The sequence below is a fragment of the Thrips palmi genome, unplaced genomic scaffold (genome assembly GCF_012932325.1).
Source record: "Thrips palmi isolate BJ-2018 unplaced genomic scaffold, TpBJ-2018v1 HiC_scaffold_5, whole genome shotgun sequence".
Lineage (NCBI taxonomy): Eukaryota > Metazoa > Arthropoda > Insecta > Thysanoptera > Thripidae > Thrips > Thrips palmi.
The window spans coordinates 13,047,799-13,065,848 of NW_023144632.1; the positions used below are offsets into that span (position 1 = coordinate 13,047,799).

General features: G+C 42.2%; 2 protein-coding genes and 1 long non-coding RNA gene across 6 annotated transcripts in view; 1 reads left to right on the forward strand and 2 right to left on the reverse strand.

Moving 5' to 3' along the window:
- LOC117650388 (longitudinals lacking protein, isoforms H/M/V-like) overlaps positions 1 to 17,995 on the reverse strand; it is a 38,351-nt gene extending 20,356 nt beyond the window's left edge. For all 4 annotated transcript variants that reach the window (XM_034393779.1, XM_034393780.1, XM_034393782.1 and 1 more), the window contains exons 1-4: positions 17,838 to 17,995; positions 17,064 to 17,246; positions 16,178 to 16,958; positions 16,003 to 16,089 (exon numbers count right to left, since the gene is read on the reverse strand). In XM_034393779.1, the coding sequence (XP_034249670.1) occupies positions 16,003 to 16,089; positions 16,178 to 16,958; positions 17,064 to 17,234 (1,039 nt within the window). In that variant the 5' untranslated portion in view covers positions 17,235 to 17,246; positions 17,838 to 17,995. The remainder of the gene's footprint in view (positions 1 to 16,002; positions 16,090 to 16,177; positions 16,959 to 17,063; positions 17,247 to 17,837) is intronic.
- Positions 2,157 to 5,960, reverse strand: LOC117650419. Its single transcript, XR_004588035.1, has 2 exons — positions 4,638 to 5,960; positions 2,157 to 4,541 (listed from the first exon to the last, which is right to left on the reverse strand). It is a non-coding gene; the product is annotated as an uncharacterized LOC117650419 (long non-coding RNA).
- The window catches only part of LOC117650386 (zinc finger protein Xfin-like), a 103,682-nt gene continuing 92,715 nt past the window's right edge, over positions 7,084 to 18,050 (forward strand). The window contains exons 1-4 of the mRNA XM_034393770.1: positions 7,084 to 7,237; positions 7,430 to 7,612; positions 7,718 to 8,501; positions 8,587 to 8,673. Of these exons, the coding sequence (XP_034249661.1) occupies positions 7,442 to 7,612; positions 7,718 to 8,501; positions 8,587 to 8,673 (1,042 nt within the window). The 5' untranslated portion in view covers positions 7,084 to 7,237; positions 7,430 to 7,441. The remainder of the gene's footprint in view (positions 7,238 to 7,429; positions 7,613 to 7,717; positions 8,502 to 8,586; positions 8,674 to 18,050) is intronic.

Genomic DNA, 18,050 nt, shown 5'->3' on the forward strand with positions numbered 1-18,050 from the left:
AGAAGAGAGGGGTGTTTGTATCGTGAAGGGTTTGGGCAGTAAAGGACGACAACCACGTGAGGGAACAGCACTTTACTTCACAACGCCTCAGGGTGATGCTTGCGCATGTGCGTGCGCAGGTTGCTCTTCTGCTTGGTGGCGTGGCCGCAGTGTGGGCACTGGAACTGGGGCGGCTTGCCACACTCGACGCGCAGGTGGAACAGCATGTGGTGGCGGCGCCGGTAGCCCTTCTGGCAGCGCGGGCAGTGGTGGCGGCGGTCGTCCGGCCACGCGACCCACTCTGCAAAAACAGTTCAGTCAGCAACGGTGGTGCTTGCGCATGTGCGAGGTGAGGTTGCTCTTCTGCTTGGTGGCGTGGCCGCACTCGGGGCAGCGGTAGCGGGGCTGCTGGCCGCACTCGTCGCGCAGGTGCACCAGCATGTGCTTGCGGTGCCGGTACACGTTGAGGCACTGCGGGCAGGTCACGCGCGGCTTGCTGAGCGGCTTGCTGAACGGCGAGCCCATGTGCGAGCCTGCGACAACACACAGACACGTCAAGTCCAAACAGTGGGGTATGTGTTGGTGTGCGTGTGTGTTAGGGGGTGGGAAAGGAACTTCGCTTATTAATAAATATAGACATGTATTGAGCATATAACAAGAGCTGTACAAATCTCCTAAAAGCCGTCCGGGTGGCGCTTCAGGATATGAGACTTGAGGTTGCTCTTCTGCTTGGCGCTGTATTGGCAATAGGGGCAGTGGAACTGGGGCTCCTTGCCACACTCGAAGCGAAGGTGCTTGTTCAAGCTGAACTTCCAACGGTACGTCTTGTTGCATGTGGGGCAAGGGAATATGCCCGGCATGCCGCCCCCAGCCCTCTGGCTGAAGTGTCCGTCACTGGAGATCGGATCCTGAGAACCGAACGGGCCCAAGGAACCAGGGTGCCAGGCGCCTGTGGACACAGCAGGGGTCAGTACGAACTCTGTGCTTTCAAGCCAATGTGATAACATGTCCATGTGAGGAGCGCATTTAGAGGATGACAGTATTGAAAAGAAAACAAGAGTTTCGTTCATTTATTTATTTGATAATGCGAATACAACTTTTATCACACTAATTACGCTCGGCTGCTACGCCCCTGAGCACGTGCGGGCCGTGTATATTGAGAATGTGGGTCTTAAGGTTGCTCTTCTGCTTGGAGCGGTGCGGGCACATGGGGCACTGGAACTGCGGGTCCTTGCCGCACTCCTGCCGCAGGTGCAGGTTGAGGTTGCCGCGCCAGCGGTACACCTTCCGGCACTGGGGACAGGGGTACGCCCCGGGCGAGTTCCACGAGCTGCCCGAGCCATGTGGGGCCAGCCCCGGGGCCAGTCCGGCCAGCTGCGTGAGGGGGCGGCCGTCCGGGCCCAGGATGGGCCCCATGGGCCCCATCGGCGTCATCGGCCCCCCGGGCATCGGCCCCCCGGGCATCGGGGCCCCAGGCATAGGGCCCCCGGGCAGACTAGCCACACTCAACAACGGGACGCGGCTGCCGCCCTCCGACAGAGAGCGTAACCAGGCCTTGGCGTCGTCCGCAAGCCCTTGCCCCTGTGGCCCCCCTGGCCGTGCGCCGAGCCCTCCCTGGAGGCCCCCTTGCCGCGGCTCGGCGGGGCCTGGAAGAAAAATCGGCAGTGAGCACCAGAGTAGGACAAGGAGCAAAGTTCTCATGCGGTGTGGAGGTATGTGAGTTGTGAGTGTGCTGGTCATCAGCTTTCTATGCCCCGGCGCATTCAATGCAAATCGTTTTACACTGCGTATATGTAATAACGGCCTTACAACGAGTATTGTACAAAGTACAGCCAGGGATGGACTGCTGCACTCGTCATGCTGGTTCCATTGCATTTCTTACAACAACTGTCGTACTTTGAAAAACAAATCCATTCCTGATAAAATAATTTACCAGGAATCCTTGCAGGTATGTTGTGGATTTTCCTAGCAGTGAATGGTTGACACTTGCGAGGTAACAATTAATGCATGTTGCTCGTACTGAATTTGAGGCAGAAACAATTGCCCACAAAAACTATGCATAAAATAACGGCCTGTGTTTGCGTCCTGTTAAAGATTACACGCTATGTTGCCCTTTATATAAATCTAAACTTCGTGTTGGTTTTATTTTCAAGCATTTTTAAAAGAAAGAACGACTATCATAAGAATTCCACCTCCACTTTTATTTCTTCTCTCATTTGGAAATATACATAATTTGCACCTATGGCAAGGTAACAAAAAAAGATCACATGAAATGTAAGTACAAACTTACAAAAAGAAACCTGTCATCAAAACCCATTTCCAAGAAGATGTCCACAGATGTGTGGTAAAATAAGTACTTTAAAAAATTGGTGAAAAAGAAAACCTCTGACTGTTGTTTTCTTAACTCCGGAACTTTAAAAAAAAAAAAAACAATTTAATTTCATAGAATTTCATTGTTTCAGATTGTTACAAGAAGTTCCAACTTTTTTGTGTAACTTAATGAAAACTTTTAACTTCTTTGAAATAATAGCGAGGTTTTGGCAAGGCAACCCACAAATGGATAAGATGCGAAAGACAAAGAAAATAACTTAATAGTAACTTATGAAAATGAAAGCCAAAACAGTAAATGAAAAGTTACCGCAATATGACTCATCTCTTACCAAACACAATGCAAAAGAGTAAACATTACGATGGGTTACACCAAAATTTTATAAAGAGGAATTCACTTAAATAAGTTGCACAGATAGATTATCACTTGAAGTAAGGATGGATTGCATACAACCCATTCCACACAAATAATATGCCCAACATCCCAAGGAAACACAAATCCTGACATGAACAAAATAAAGAATAAAACAAAACAGAAAACAAGTGCAAACATACAGGGAGAAGACAATGCATGCAAAACCAAAAGTGGCACCTACATTGAAAAAGATCTATCTATCCTGAAAAAAAAAAAACATGCAAATGTAGAGTTGCCTCTGAATAGTCCTAACTCTATCAGGTGAACCATGGGTTAACTGTCTCATTTTTACCAGGCTACTTATCCTCATGATACATCCAAAATAATAAATTTGTAAAATACATGAGTAAGATCGGCTTCAATCAAATTACACTCTTCCCATGACATAGAAAAACAAAAAAGCTCCCTCCTTCCATAAAAAAGAAAAATGTATAACTAGGAAACCGTTTCCGTTGCTCACACTTAAAGCGAAAATAAAGAGAAGAAAGCATGGGAAATTTGGGTGCAGGATCAAGTTGTTGCTCTTGATGCCTGTCTGTACAGGTTTGTGAAGCAGGGGAGAGGGACACATAAAAAGGGTTGCTTGGGCCCTTGCAAAAATTAATTGGTTTAAAAACTACCTACATTTAAGCAAATACTGAAAATTTATTCAAAATAGACTTGCATCTTTGCCTTGCTGTAAGGTGAAAATGTTGTTAGAATACCAGATTTTATGGCATACTTTAGTTATTTCTCAAAAGAACTATTGGTTTAACATTAGTTACAAGAAGAAAAAAACAACTCAAATTTTCTAGCAAGTTTGATTGATTGTCTAAAACTAATATGTGTGGGTCTGAGGTTGGCACGTACGGAATGGGCAAAATCTGTGCTTGAACTTAACCCCCGGCTTGTACGCCTGATAGGCTGTCTTACACACAAAACTGAGTTTGAAGGAATGAACAATGGACCAACAAACGAGGAACCACCACCACACATGCAGCTGTTCAGTTAATACAAATAAATTACAAATTAATGTTAAGAGAAGAGGTCAGAAACATCTTAACACTACAAAAAAATATTTTCACAAGAAAAAAAAAACCTTTTTGTGAGAAACTTTTGAGAGAACTATGAAACTTTGTTCCTGATGAGCTATCTAATTATTGACAGGCCTCTAAGGCATTACACTCCCGGTAACTAGGTTTTTTTTTAATTTAGTTTTTCTATGCTGGTACGGAGATATGACAAGCTAAAGCAGAGCTAACAAAGTGTCAGTCAGTAATTTTATTTCTTGTCTTCTTCCTCACTCTGGCATGCTTCCCTCCCCTAGGTCCTACAATAGCTTCCCTTTCTGAACGAACACACCCACCTAGCAATGTGTCACTGTTGCCCACACTATAAGTTGGATCGTGCCTCAGAGCCGGCCAACAGTCTGCAGCCTGGTCTCGTTCTGTGCGGTTCTCTCCAATAAACCAGTCAACCTCTACTCACTATCGTCCTTTACCCATCCTTCTCATTTATAGTACCCTACACTACACTTGTATGAACACTTCATGAGTTGTTATTCGTAGCATGTTGGGAAATCAAAAGATGTGTTTGAAAGCTAAAGAGACTTTTTTTGAATATTTTCATTAATTACAAGAAGAATTTTTCTAAAAACTTAAAACATATTAATAAATAAATTGATATTGATGAATAGTTCTATCTGCATTGAAATGATATAATAAACATTTACAGAAATCAGGCAGAACAGCAAAAACTGAGTCTCTTTAGTTTTCTAACAGTAAGGGACTCACCAGACAGCAACTGATGAACCAGCCACTGCAGACATCTTCAATACTCACTGTTGAAAAAAGGAAACAGTAAATTAGTTACAAAAATTTACATTTCACATCAGGGCTTTTTACAAAAAAAGGAGTAATTGGGAATTGATATTTACCTTTGAGACGGTTGGTGGTGACATTTGACGTGGTGATAAGGTAATCCATTTTTGCCGCTTGAGGCACTTCACTTCACTTCACTTCACCTCGCATCACTACATCACTTCACTTCACTTCAAGGCACTTCACGTCAGTTTGAATAACATTACTTCGTTTCACTTCACTCCACTTCACTTATTATTTGGAAGACACAACTTATGTCTTGAGATTACTTCTTGTAAAAAACAAGAAAGCTGAGTCTTTTTTCAAAACAGAACTGGCTGTTGAACATAATAATCACAGATTTCACTTGGTTGTTCTCGACTATGCACTATTTTATGGAGTAAGTATCTTTGACACCATAAGGCACTCTTAAGTTGCAGATATCACATCTACTGAGATGAATGTTTGGATGGAAGCCACACTCCTGGAAAACATCTGTGGTCAGGAGTGACCATGTGTTGATGTGTAACACACAACTATAAACATCAAACATGAGAAACACAAAAACTGCAAAGTATCTTAGAGGCCTAAAATTGCAAACAAATGATTAAAATTACTACAAACTCAGACTAGTTTAAAACAGAATGATTCTAGATGTTAAAAAAACAATCATGTACTGAAGTGTCAACCCACGACAGCTTTTAAACAAGTTGTGTAGAGGGAAGACAGATCTCCAACATTTAAAAGACGTCTATAAGCACTATCTTTTGCCTGAGGTCGAGCGTTTTTATGTAAGAGCTGTCTAAGAAAACTGGGCAACTAAGCGGAATGACATTAGTACCATTTCATAACATAAACCAGCTGAATCAGAAATATGATGTGCAGTTTTTCATCAACACAAGAGAGTAACTGAAAAGGGCAGTAAATAAAACTGAAGTTATGAAATAAATAACGGTTACGGTAATAACGGTAAATGATATTACAGAGTTTTCATTGAGTTTTGTCTAACCGTCAGGTTAAGTGACATAGGTTAAGTCAGAGTATATCACTGAACTTAAATGAATATTTGAGACAGCACCAACAGATCACACAGCAAGCATGATGTGGGTTGCCGATATCTCTAACTGAAAACTACGCTTGGCCGCGCAACTACAGGTAAATAGACAATTTTAGTGTCAAACCTAATACTAGAACTAAAACTGTCGCACTTCTAACTTTTGGTTCTTGTACAACATTCAACGTTTGATATCAACAGCAGGTGTTACATCTATTATTACTTTTACCTTGATTTTGTGTTTTTAAAATCAAAATGCATCAAACATTAAGCATGTGTTTACAGACATAAACATAAACAAGAAGCCTATTTCAAGTTATGGATGGCAGAAATGTCTACAGGGGTACGTTCGTGGGAAGTCTTAAGGTTCCAGCAGTAACCTCCTGGTCTGCTCCGGTCTGCCGAGTCCACTCTCCTCTCTGGATAATATGAGATGATTGACTTCTTTACTAACTGCTCTAGAAAAATGATTTTTTTTAGACATTGAAATTTGTGTATCAGTGCATTAGTTATCGCTATTTTTAGGACCTTAGTGGAGGGTGCGTTCCAGGACTCACCTTGCGAGGCCTGCTGTAAGAGGACTGTTTATACCGAGAGGCGCGAAATTCGAATATTTGCACAGCTCTTTCTGATACGCAGTGCTGCAAGGCACATCAAATGTCGTCAACATTTCTTTTTCAATTGAACAATAAAAACGAGTAAAACAGTGGGTGGAATGTCCTGTTTTCTGATGAAAATGACTACCCCTCACGTGGATTCCACAGCTTATGTGTCGTTTGAGCCACGTTCGGTGCCGAGACAAGTCCCAAACCGGAGTCGGTTTAACTTCACCCCAGGACTCTAATTCGCTGTACCCGCCACTGGTCCTTGAAGGCGGAGAGATTTTCTATCCTGTGGCCTAGGTGTCGGAAAACGTGGCACACCCTTCTGCCCCAAAACTACGCATGCTTTATCCCAGAGAAGGATTTTAAGATGGCTCTATTATGGTCATTCTCACGTTGACGTATTGCACAGGTGCCTGACAGTCACGGTCTCTGACAGCATTTTGTACGTCGTGCTGACAATGCTTGTAAAAACCTGCCAGAACCAAATAAATTACTTTGAAATAAATGATGCTAATCACTTTATAATGAAAGGAAAACTCCACATGAAGAGAGACATAAATATCAAACAGAATCCCTAAGAAGTCAGCAAGCCGAGCTGACTCAAAACGCGGTAACGTATCGCGCCATACACAGATATTTTCCTCTTCCTTTCCGTGTGGCAGTGGCATCATAGTTAACTCGCGTCCTGGGTACGGCAGATACATTTTCACCCTCTACAGAACCTAAACCTAAGGCTAGAGAAACATTTATGGAATAAAACACAAAACGTGACCGAATTCTTCAATTTTCAGAAATTTCTCGTTCGGAACAATCGTTACTTCACTAAGTATTCGTTCTGCCGTAAATTCGTCGCACTCGGACAATCGAAGCGTCCAGCGGACCAATGGGAAGGCAGGGTGCGTTGAGGCTCAAGCGCGTTGGTGCAGTTGTGAGGAGCCAGCGAAGAGAGGAAGATGTCTAGGTGTTGCCCTTAAAAGTTCCCTCGAAATTTACCTTTCATTCAAAACAGTCATTCTACGTAAGTTTTCCTCTTTATTCTAAACTCAGATTTGTGATTTAGTTAGTTTTTTTCCGAAACCCTACGTGAATTCCTACTTCGTGTAGTTGCGGTGAAAATGGAGCCCCACCCATCGACAAGCCAGAGCGATGAGGAGACGCCATTGCGCCTCGTTTGGCGTGCTGTCTAACCGAATAATGTTTTCTGTTGCAGAAATCTGTGATAATGGCAGACCAACAGTTCTGTCTAAGATGGAACAACCACCAAAGCACACTGATCTCGGTGTTCGACTCTCTTCTGGAGAGGGGTGCTATGGTGGATTGCACTCTAGCAGCAGAGGGCCAATGTCTTCAAGCCCACAAAGTTGTCCTCTCAGCATGCAGTCCATATTTAGAGGTAAATATATGTTTTGATCATTATTACTTGTTGCCAGTTTATTAAATTATGGTGTGATTCCTTGAAAACTAACGCGTTTTTTTTGTTTTGTTTTTGCTGTTGCAGACGCTGCTGAGTCAGCATTACGACAAGCATCCTATTCTCCTACTCAAGGATGTGAAATTCTACGAGCTTCAAGCCATGATGGACTACATGTACCGTGGGGAAGTGAATGTGGCTCAAGACAAATTAGGAATGTTTTTGAAAGCAGCTGAATCTCTTCAAATTAAGGGATTGTCAGACAGTGGAGGCAATGAACCACCTGACACGGGAGGGGGGACAAGTAGTAAACGGACTAGTAAAGCTGTACCAGTGACAAATATTCCACGTTCTGGTGGTGGATTAACTGTGGAAAGGCGAAGGCCACAACCTCAAGTTTCGCAAGTGGTAGACATTCCTTCAGATAGTGGTTCCCGTGATGGTAGTGAATCCCCTTCCTTAAGAAGAAAACGACGGCGAAGAACATCTGGTGATGAAAATACTGCTGAGGGCGACTCTTCTAACACTGGGGACGTGTCACGCACCCAGCCCTCTTCAGCCCCCCTTAGTTCAGACCAAGTGCCAATGAATGGTTCTGCTGATAGTAATGCCTTAGGAATTCTTTCATCCCTTATGGATGGAACTGTTGAGACTGATAATAGTGTACAAGAACCCGGACCGTCATTAGGAAGTTCAAGTCAGACCCAGCCTTCACAACGGATACGAGAAAAAACGGAACCCACCACTGGCCAAATGATTCAGCCTAAATCTGAGTACCTTGAAACTGAAGAAAATATTGAGGATCTTACTCTTGATGACGATGGCATGGACAGTAACCAGGACATGGATGCAGGACCTTCTCAACGGCAAGGTAGGACTACTTTATTATTTTTATCAATCTTATATATGTATGTATGTACAATTTTATTGATTTTTTTTATTTCTTTATTTTTTAGGATATCAATGGCATATGGGTGACCAAGGAGCGGATGAAGTTTTCATGGCAGCACAAGAAGCAGTTGGTGCTAACAGAGATGCACAAGGTAAGCAAGAAGTTACATGTAAGACAAGCCTTTCATCATTGACTTAGTTTGCTCAGAAGCTGTCTTATTTGCTTGGAGTCCAGTTGCACACATTTTTGATATTCTGAAGTAATTTTGGTCTTTCAATATTCTGATGTGTTTTTGGGTTTTCAATATTCCAAAATACTTTTGAATTTTCAATGTTCTTAAGTATTTTTGTATTTTTAATGTTCTTATCTATATTTGGGGCATGATTGGTGTTTGAAATTATGAACCAATTAACTTATTTACTTTTGTCTGTTTAATATAATTGTCATTTATGGGACAGCTTTCGTGTGTCAATCTAACTCAATGATGCATCATGAACATGGCAGATAAGGTTTATTTTGTGTGTGTGTTGCCTATTTTCCTCTCTGTTGACACTTTGTTTGAAGTTATTGAGTAAAGGTGGAGTTCAAAGTCAAATTAGCTTCCATATTTGGCCTCCAACCATCCAACCTTAATTTTTACTTTCCAATTATCCGCAAATATCTTACCTCCAACCATCCCACTTTAAAGTTTTACTCTCCAAAATGGGAACTTATCTGCTGTGTTCTTGGTTATATGATAAGTTTGAAGTACACTAGTGTTAAGATTGAAATTAAAATGAAACTATTGAATTTAATCTGGTGGCACATTGGGGTGAGTAAAAGAGAGTGCTGATGTACAATAGCTGTATTTTGCTCTCTGATCATAATACTGCTATTTGTCTTTCTTGAACTACCTGTTTGGTCTAATATGAGACTTAACAAGTGCTCAAGAAATTTTTACCTTTATGTTAATATTTGAAAGAAGATCAGCTTTAGTGCTGTTGAAGAATCCTACAAGGACATGCAGTTTTACCATCAAAGAAAGGTACGAGTATGATATTTCAATACCTTATTTTTTTTATTTTTTTTTTAATGTTTCAATGGTTTGTTGTTGCTGTTGTTTTTCTCCTTTCCCTTCCCTACCCCACACTACCATAACACCACAACACACTTAAAAGATGCATCAAATTTTAGTATTTCTTGAGATCTTAATCTTTGATACAGATGAAGTTTCACTTTATTCATCTGGAACAGAAGCTAACCATTTAAGTCTATTTATTGGAAAGTAAGTGGACACTACCAAGTCTTAATACACCACCTGAGTAGCTCTCACTTGCTTCTCAGTATTGCATCTGATTACTCAGCTCTGACAAGCAAGCATAGTCGAAGTTCTCATTCAGAATTTTTTTGATTCCAATCCGCATAAGGCTGGATTTGTAAATTTAAACAATGTGTTTAAACTTAACCGGATAAGACAAAACAGGACACTGCAAGGATCAGTGTTAAAACCTAACCGGGACTACAGGACATTGCGACAATCAATAGTTTTCATTTCTGGGGTTCAGTCGAATGCATAGGTGCCACTATGGAGACAAGTCTTCATGGTGCCACCAGCAAAAGTCATTGCCCATTAAGGAACTTGTTCAAGAAGAAGTAAAACTCAGTTAACACAAACAGTTGAGCTCAAAACTGCAGATAGAACACAATGCCCTGAAAGTGGCCAGAGAAATTAAGTTTTCGACAAGGGCACCTCAGACACTCGTGCAGGAAAGCGGTGTCAAAGTGAGGTTAGTTGCTCGCTGGAGTTTTAATAGTATCCACCACGGGCGGAGTGTGAGGTGAACTGCTCTTTCGAATGCGTTTGGTCTAAAGCCTACTACCAGGAAAGATGCCCAAAGCCAAAAGCGGCAGACTCGGAGTTCTTGTGTTGAGGTGACCTTAAATCGCATTCGAAGGCGAAGCAGCTCAGCGCGCTCTGTCTGCTTGTGACGTATCGAGTGCTGGCGAATAACCTCAATTCAACCACTCTCCTGGACAAATGTGTCACTAGTCTTGTGAATTTTGTCTTTCACTTAACCTAGTTTTTTTTACTGTTTTATGGCTCAAATTCAAGTGGCGCCGATAACGTCACACCTGACGGTGTCGCGCTCTGACACCTTTTGGCCATTGCCCAAATTAAATATTTAGGCACTATTTCTGTGAAGTTTTGGGCTCAACCAAGGGTTGGGCCGATCTGACTGTGTCAAGGTCTAACGAGCTTCCTTGTCAAAAGCTGAACCATCATTGATCTGGGCGCATAACTCGAGGCTGGACCATGACCATTCATTTTGTTACTGAATGGGCACACCATCACTCCTAGCTGCTGTCCGTTGAGCTCCTTTGCGACACTAAATGTTTGTTACACCCTAAAACGAGGTGTACAACAGGCAAGCTGCAGGCATAAAAATTTGATCAATTCTGCTCCTAATCTAATCAAACGCTTTAAAGGCCAAGTCGTCAATACATAGCAAATTAATCCTAATTAAGAAAGACAGCATGCCACTCTTTATTCAATAGCTGTGAATTTTAACGTTATTAAGTGAAAAAGTGACTACTTAACATTTTTTTATAAATATTTGCATCAGATGTCTCAATTTTTGGGTAAAAGTTTCTTTTCTGCTGCATGAACTCAAACATTAAGAGTAGGGCCCCACCTCATTTTAGTTTCTGAGTTGTGAGTGTTTACGCCAACTTTTGGTCGTTTCGCTCTCAAATTCTCCTCACAACAAAGGGTGAGACCCTCCCTTCAAACTCGGGCCCTTTGCCTAATATCGCCCTTAGATTTCCTGTAGAAAAACTACAATCAATACAATACGGGGCAAAATTATCTCTCAAACTTAAAGTAAATTTTAAAAAAGGACCCCAGTAAAAAAGCCATTGCAGCCTCTTCTGGACTCAAATTATCTAATTTGCCAAGGCTATCTTTTCCCCATATTTGTGACGGTTCAGTTTCCAGAATCTGAGGTTTGGGTACCGTTTCTTTTGTTGTGAGGAGAATTTGGGAGAAGCAACTTCAGTTTACGTAAAGCTCCAATGCTCCAACTCAGGAAAGAATAGGAGTCGGGGCCCCAACTTTGTGAAAAATTTACCTACATGTGGTTTGACTTTTACCACAAAATGAACTTCCGGTGACAAATATTTTTACGACATGCTAATTTTACTATCCCTAAAGAAAAAAATGGTTGATATGTCCTTAGGAAGCAATAATTTGTTGGAGCTCAAACTGGAGACTAACCCAACTTAAGTACCCAGGGGGAAAAACTAGGAGCTTGTATTAAAGCTAGAGACAAACCCATAAGTTATTTAAAAAATTAGGGTAGAAAAAATATGCATCCTCCTTACAATCTGACGACTTAGCAAGGAGTATGTAAAATTTCCTGCCCTGACGTTTTCCAAGGCGTATCGATTGGATAGTTTATGCCTCTAGCTTTAATACAAGCCCTTAGGTTTTACCCTTTAGAGCTGAACAATGATAGGGCCCGCCTCAGGCCCTACTCCCTAAATTTTAAAGGGCTTGAAGGCCTTTATGACTGCAACTACTCCCCTCCTCGCCATCCAGCAAACGAGCCGAACGGAAAGTTAGAGTGTGAGAAGTTCCACTGCGTTGACCGATCACACGCGGTCTAAGGGTTGTCCGCTCGTGCCTCACAAGAGAAATTCTGCCGTCTGAGTTAGGTCAAAACAGCGTCTTACGGTCTTTGACATCATGTTCTCCAAACCATACCTATTCAAAAAATTTTAGAATTGTGTCTAAGTATTTACTGAGTTAAACATGTGTCACCAAGTTGTGTCTTACCAAACACAATACTCGTCTTTACCTTTGTATGGATATAGAAAGTAGGTAAAGAACGAGTAAAAATGGTTGATATGTCCTTAGGAAGCAATAATTTGTTGGAGCTCAAACTGGAGACTAACCCAACTTAAGTACCCAGGGGGAAAAACTAGGAGCTTGTATTAAAGCTAGAGACAAACCCATAAGTTATTTTAAAAAATTAGGGTAGAAAAAATTTGCATCCTCCTTACAAAGTCTGACGACTTAGCAAGGAGTATGTAAATATTTCCTGCCCTGACGTTTTCCAACAACGTATCGATTGGATAGTTTATGCCTCTAGCTTTAATACAAGCCCTTAGGTTTTACCCTTTAGAGCTGAACAATGATAGGGCCCGCCTCAGGCCTCTACTCCCTAAATTTTAAAGGGCCTGAAGGGCCTTTATGACTCCACTACTCCCCTCCTCGCCATCCAGCAAACGAGCCGAACGAGAGTTAGAGTGTGAGAAGTTCCACTGCGTTGACCGATCACAGCGCGTCTAAGGGTTGTCCGCTCGTGCCTCACAAGAGAAATTCTGCCGTCTGAGCTTATCAAACAGCGTCTTACGGTCATGTGACATCATGTTCCGCATTCACATAGTGCGAACAGTCTCAAGAAGCGCTTTGATTGGTCCCAGCACTAAAATTTCTCATGTTCAGAACGATTGGTGGCTCGCGGTCTCTACGCGAAACACGGCTCTGGTAGTAAGCCGAACGGTCATAAAAAGTGCTGTTGTACAGCGCGCTACTGGTTTCAACCCTAGAGCAAAAAGAATGCTTAGAGTTCCGGCCGGCCTATCTCCCTATGCTTTCCGAGCGTTGGCTCTATTGCCCCCTCCGGCGGCATCCGAAACTACTCGATCCGGAGAGGGCGGGGCGGAATGAAGCGGGGAGGGCAGGGGGCCAGAGTGCCTCGGGAGTCGTCGACTCATGGCATAGTGCCGGCTCGGTTGCTCGGCTCTAACCTCCCGCCAGGCAGCCGAGCACATGGCTGCTCCGGGCCCCCACCCCTCCTCGCTTCATCCCACCAGGCAGTCTCCGAATCGAACACTTTACGGATGCCGCCAAGGGGGCAATGAAAACATGGCTTTTTACAACCGCTGGGACTCTAACCAATACTTTCTCTATGGTTTCAAGACTTCGATTAGCTCATCTTTTCCTCCTTCAAAAAACGAGATCGCATGAACTACGATTTGCTTAGGAATCCGACCTCCCCGACCAAGTTCGGCGCCGTCCCGCACACCCAGATGGCTTTGCCATTTGGCTGTAAAGTCGCACTCGGTCCGGTTGAGTGGTCGCGTTCTTGAGCGAGTGGTAGCACATGTCAACCAATCACTCGTTGCACAGTAACAAGATGATCAAATCGATAGGAACCAGAGGTGCATAGAGCGGCAGCAGTTGCTGGCTATTAAATAAGCGACTGAGTTACGTTGAAATGTGTGGACCTTACCTCTGTCTTAAGACACCGTTGGGTACTCACAGACCCACTCATCTGTCTTCGTGGAACAAAAAGTTAAGGATCCACAAGAAAACTACCATTTCTAAACATTGAACCAAATAAAAGAATCTCACAACAAAATTCAAAAACTAGAATTCTGTAAAATTTAAAACCCCATTTTGTAAAGCACGTGTGTAAAAAGTTCAAAGAATTATTTCCACCCTGCCTTTTTATCTTCCATGCTCATCCTACCTTGCCTCCAATTCCTGCGCCGACGAAAGGATAGGGAAAGGGATAACATTTCTTTATTGCAACTCTTCACATGATGGTCAATGTACAGGGCGCGGTAACTTAGCATTTATTGAGTTTCAGGGTACCTGTCTCTCGTTAACAGTTAAAGGAACAAAGCTCTGCACAGGATAACTTAAATTTAGAATTACAGATTGAATATAGGTTATCTTCTGCAGAACTCCTTCATCCCTAGCAGTTAACGAGATAAGATTTCAAATATCGCAAAAAAATGTTACGTTACCACGCTTAGTTGATGAATTGATCTTGTCAGAAACCATAAAAAAAGAGCTCTTTTAACATCAAGTGCCTATGTCTTATAAGCAACCTCCGACGTTATAAAACAAAATGAAAAAAAACTATAGCTCTTTTTTTTTTTTTGAAATATTGCCACAAAAATAAGAAATATACTATTTGATAACTGCTAATTTTTCAGTTCTTCTTGAAACAGAACTGACCAAATGTAAAACCATTAAAAAGAAGAAAAAAAGTGGCAAATCATTTTGAATAACATCGTCTGTACTTTCAAAACCAGACTGCCGTTATTAGAGTCAAAAGTGGGAAAAAAAAGATGATTCCAACAGGTGTTTCGGCACCTAGTGGCATCAAATCCTGCCTCAAGGGCAGTAAATCAATATTTCAAAATGACCACAACATATTTACCAAGTTTTGAGTCATAATTGAAATGATTAACCAAATCACTCGAAACCACAAGTTTTGTGATTGGTATGACAGACGACCAAAAGCCTATCTACACCAACCACATCTTTCTTTAGTCGAATCATCACCCTTGACGATGATGGTGTCAAGATAACAAATTCTTGATTTTTCATTCAACAAAATAAGGTAAACTGCTCTGAATAACTTTTGCCTCAAGGGGGCTTTGAATGCAAACTAAAGGATATTTGAACAGTGGCTAGCAAACAGGAAGTTGTGCACTGAATGTAAACCTGAGCAAACAGTTTGTTTAAGAATTCTGAAGCATCCTTGGAATAACATCAATTTGAGATAAGCTGTAGTCAGGGGTTACAGCATGTCTCAAAGTGAAAACCAAGTCACCCCAAAATTCTAAAACACTGAATAGAACAGAGCATTCATAACAAAAGTTGCTGAAAGCAGCCACATCAAAGTTAAGTCATGCTAGCACCAAAAGATGCTTTAGAAGAAAAAAAAAAGTTTCAGCCTGGCAGCCGAAAAAAGTACTTCGTCTCAAGAACCAGATTCTTCCTCAAGAACTCAAGATGCATGTCATTCAAAGATGAGAGATGACAAACACAGAGAGGTATAGTCAGGGTTATAACTTTCCATGTAAGGCATTCCCAAATTTAAAAGACACCGCATGAGTTCAATAGGTATGAAACTGGCTGGAAGAGACAAAGCTTTATTGATAGAAAAACAGGTAGAGTAGGCTCGGTGTTGTTGCATTGTTCCATCATCTCAATAACATAGAATAATTTCCAACCTTACCTTGTATCAAAGTCTATGTTCGTCTCAAATAATTGCAACTATAGCCAGCTCTCAGAAACTTAGTCTAAGGTACTTCAACTTAGCCTAAACAGTAAAATCAAGGGTTCAAATTATGAACTGTATTAAAAATAAGAAGCAAATATTCTTCATTGAAAGACCAGAACCCTCGATTTTTAAGTGGCAGAGATATTACAAGGGAATAAAACTATAAATAGTCCAAAAGTCAAGTCAACCTTGTAATAGCTCCAACAAGCCACAGATCATAACAAGTGCTCATCAAGCAACAAAATGTCAAAGTAAATTAACTTCAAACTTATATTAATGATTGAATATTAATTTAGTTAACTCATTGTCCATTTAAATTGAAATTAAAACCAAAAATTATGATCAAAATAGACACTTTATATTTCATGAGCAATTGTTATGATTAACTTATATCCGAGAAGGTCAAAAGTGTTTACCTTGTGCATCTCTGTTAGCACCAACTGCTTCTTGTGCTGCCATGAAAACTTCATCTGCTGATTGATCGCCCATGTGCCATTGATATCCTACAAGAGAAACAATGTGTGAGATCAGGAAATCAAACACAGAGTTCAAGAAATCAAACGCAATACATAATCTAGACTAAACACATACCTGCGCCTTGCCGCTGTGAAGGTCCTGCATCCATGCCAGTATCGTCATCATCATCAAGAGTCAGGTCTTCGACATTTTCTTCAGTTTCCAGGTACTCTGCTTTTGGTTGAATCATCTCGGCTGAGGTAGGTTCCAGTTTTTCTCGTATCCGTTGTGAAGGCTGGGTCTGACTTGAACTTCCTAATGACGGTCCGGGTTCTTGTACACTATTATCAGTCTCAACAGTTCCATCCATAAGGGATGAAAGAATTCCTAAGGCATTACTATCAGCAGAACCATTCATTGGCACTTGGTCTGAACTAAGGGGGGCTGAAGAGGGCTGGGTGCGTGACACGTCCCCAGTGTTAGAAGAGTCGCCCTCAGCAGTATTTTCATCACCAGATGTTCTTCGCCGTCGTTTTCTTCTTAAGGAAGGGGATTCACTACCATCACGGGAACCACTATCTGAAGGAATGTCTACCACTTGCGAAACTTGAGGTTGTGGCCTTCGCCTTTCCACAGTTAATCCACCACCAGAACGTGGAATATTTGTCACTGGTACAGCTTTACTAGTCCGTTTACTACTTGTCCCCCCTCCCGTGTCAGGTGGTTCATTGCCTCCACTGTCTGACAATCCCTTAATTTGAAGAGATTCAGCTGCTTTCAAAAACATTCCTAATTTGTCTTGAGCCACATTCACTTCCCCACGGTACATGTAGTCCATCATGGCTTGAAGCTCGTAGAATTTCACATCCTTGAGTAGGAGAATAGGATGCTTGTCGTAATGCTGACTCAGCAGCGTCTGCAACAGCAAAAACAAAACAAAAAAAACGCGTTAGTTTTCAAGGAATCACACCATAATTTAATAAACTGGCAACAAGTAATAATGATCAAAACATATATTTACCTCTAAATATGGACTGCATGCTGAGAGGACAACTTTGTGGGCTTGAAGACATTGGCCCTCTGCTGCTAGAGTGCAATCCACCATAGCACCCCTCTCCAGAAGAGAGTCGAACACCGAGATCAGTGTGCTTTGGTGGTTGTTCCATCTTAGACAGAACTGTTGGTCTGCCATTATCACAGATTTCTGCAACAGAAAATTCCGAACATATGTTAAGAAAACTAGCAATTGATTTTGAAGATATTAAATTCCTAAGACAAGGAAAGGCTGCTTGGGGTTCTCTCTCGGGATGCTGGGTGAGCAAACAAGATGGCGTCGGTTGGTCGCCGGTGCCACACCCAAGCCAAGCCAATGTTCACCCTCCCAAACTAACTACTTCAACGGCCCGGATCCCAAGCGCTGGAGACATTCTTCCAACCTTTCTTTCGTTAAGATCCAGAAACTTGGAAATTTATGAGTTTATCCTGTGGCTAGTGCCGAGTGCTCCAGATGACAATTAGGCGAAAAAAAAATGTCGTTCAAAAAAGTCCCTAATACACTTTTTAAGGTAAAGCGCTCCAAAACCGTTTCGAATGTGAACAGATCCAAAATTTAGAGACTTCGTTATGGGAAGCCGAGGAAGGGTCGGTCGGCACCTCCCACCGGTAGATGGTCTTTGGGACCCACAGAACTACATTAGAGGAAGATCTTTCCACAAAATAAGAGGGGACGCAATGTTCCCAATTCCACTCGGATCGGCCAGAACAACCGAAACGTTAAATTTGGTAGTTCACTCACCTATCTTACTTTTGAAGCTAACACACACGTCCTCCTTCCATGAGAGCAATTTGGGTTCTGAAGCTGCCGACGCCGACGCCAAGCCGCCCGGCCGCCGTCGTAGAAAAATCGGCGTCCAAAAGCTGCTGCCGGATTGGCTGCTCCAGAAGCAGAGGGGGGAGCATCGCTGTCATTGGTTGAACTGTTTGTCAGTGGGCAGCGTCTGTTTGGAAC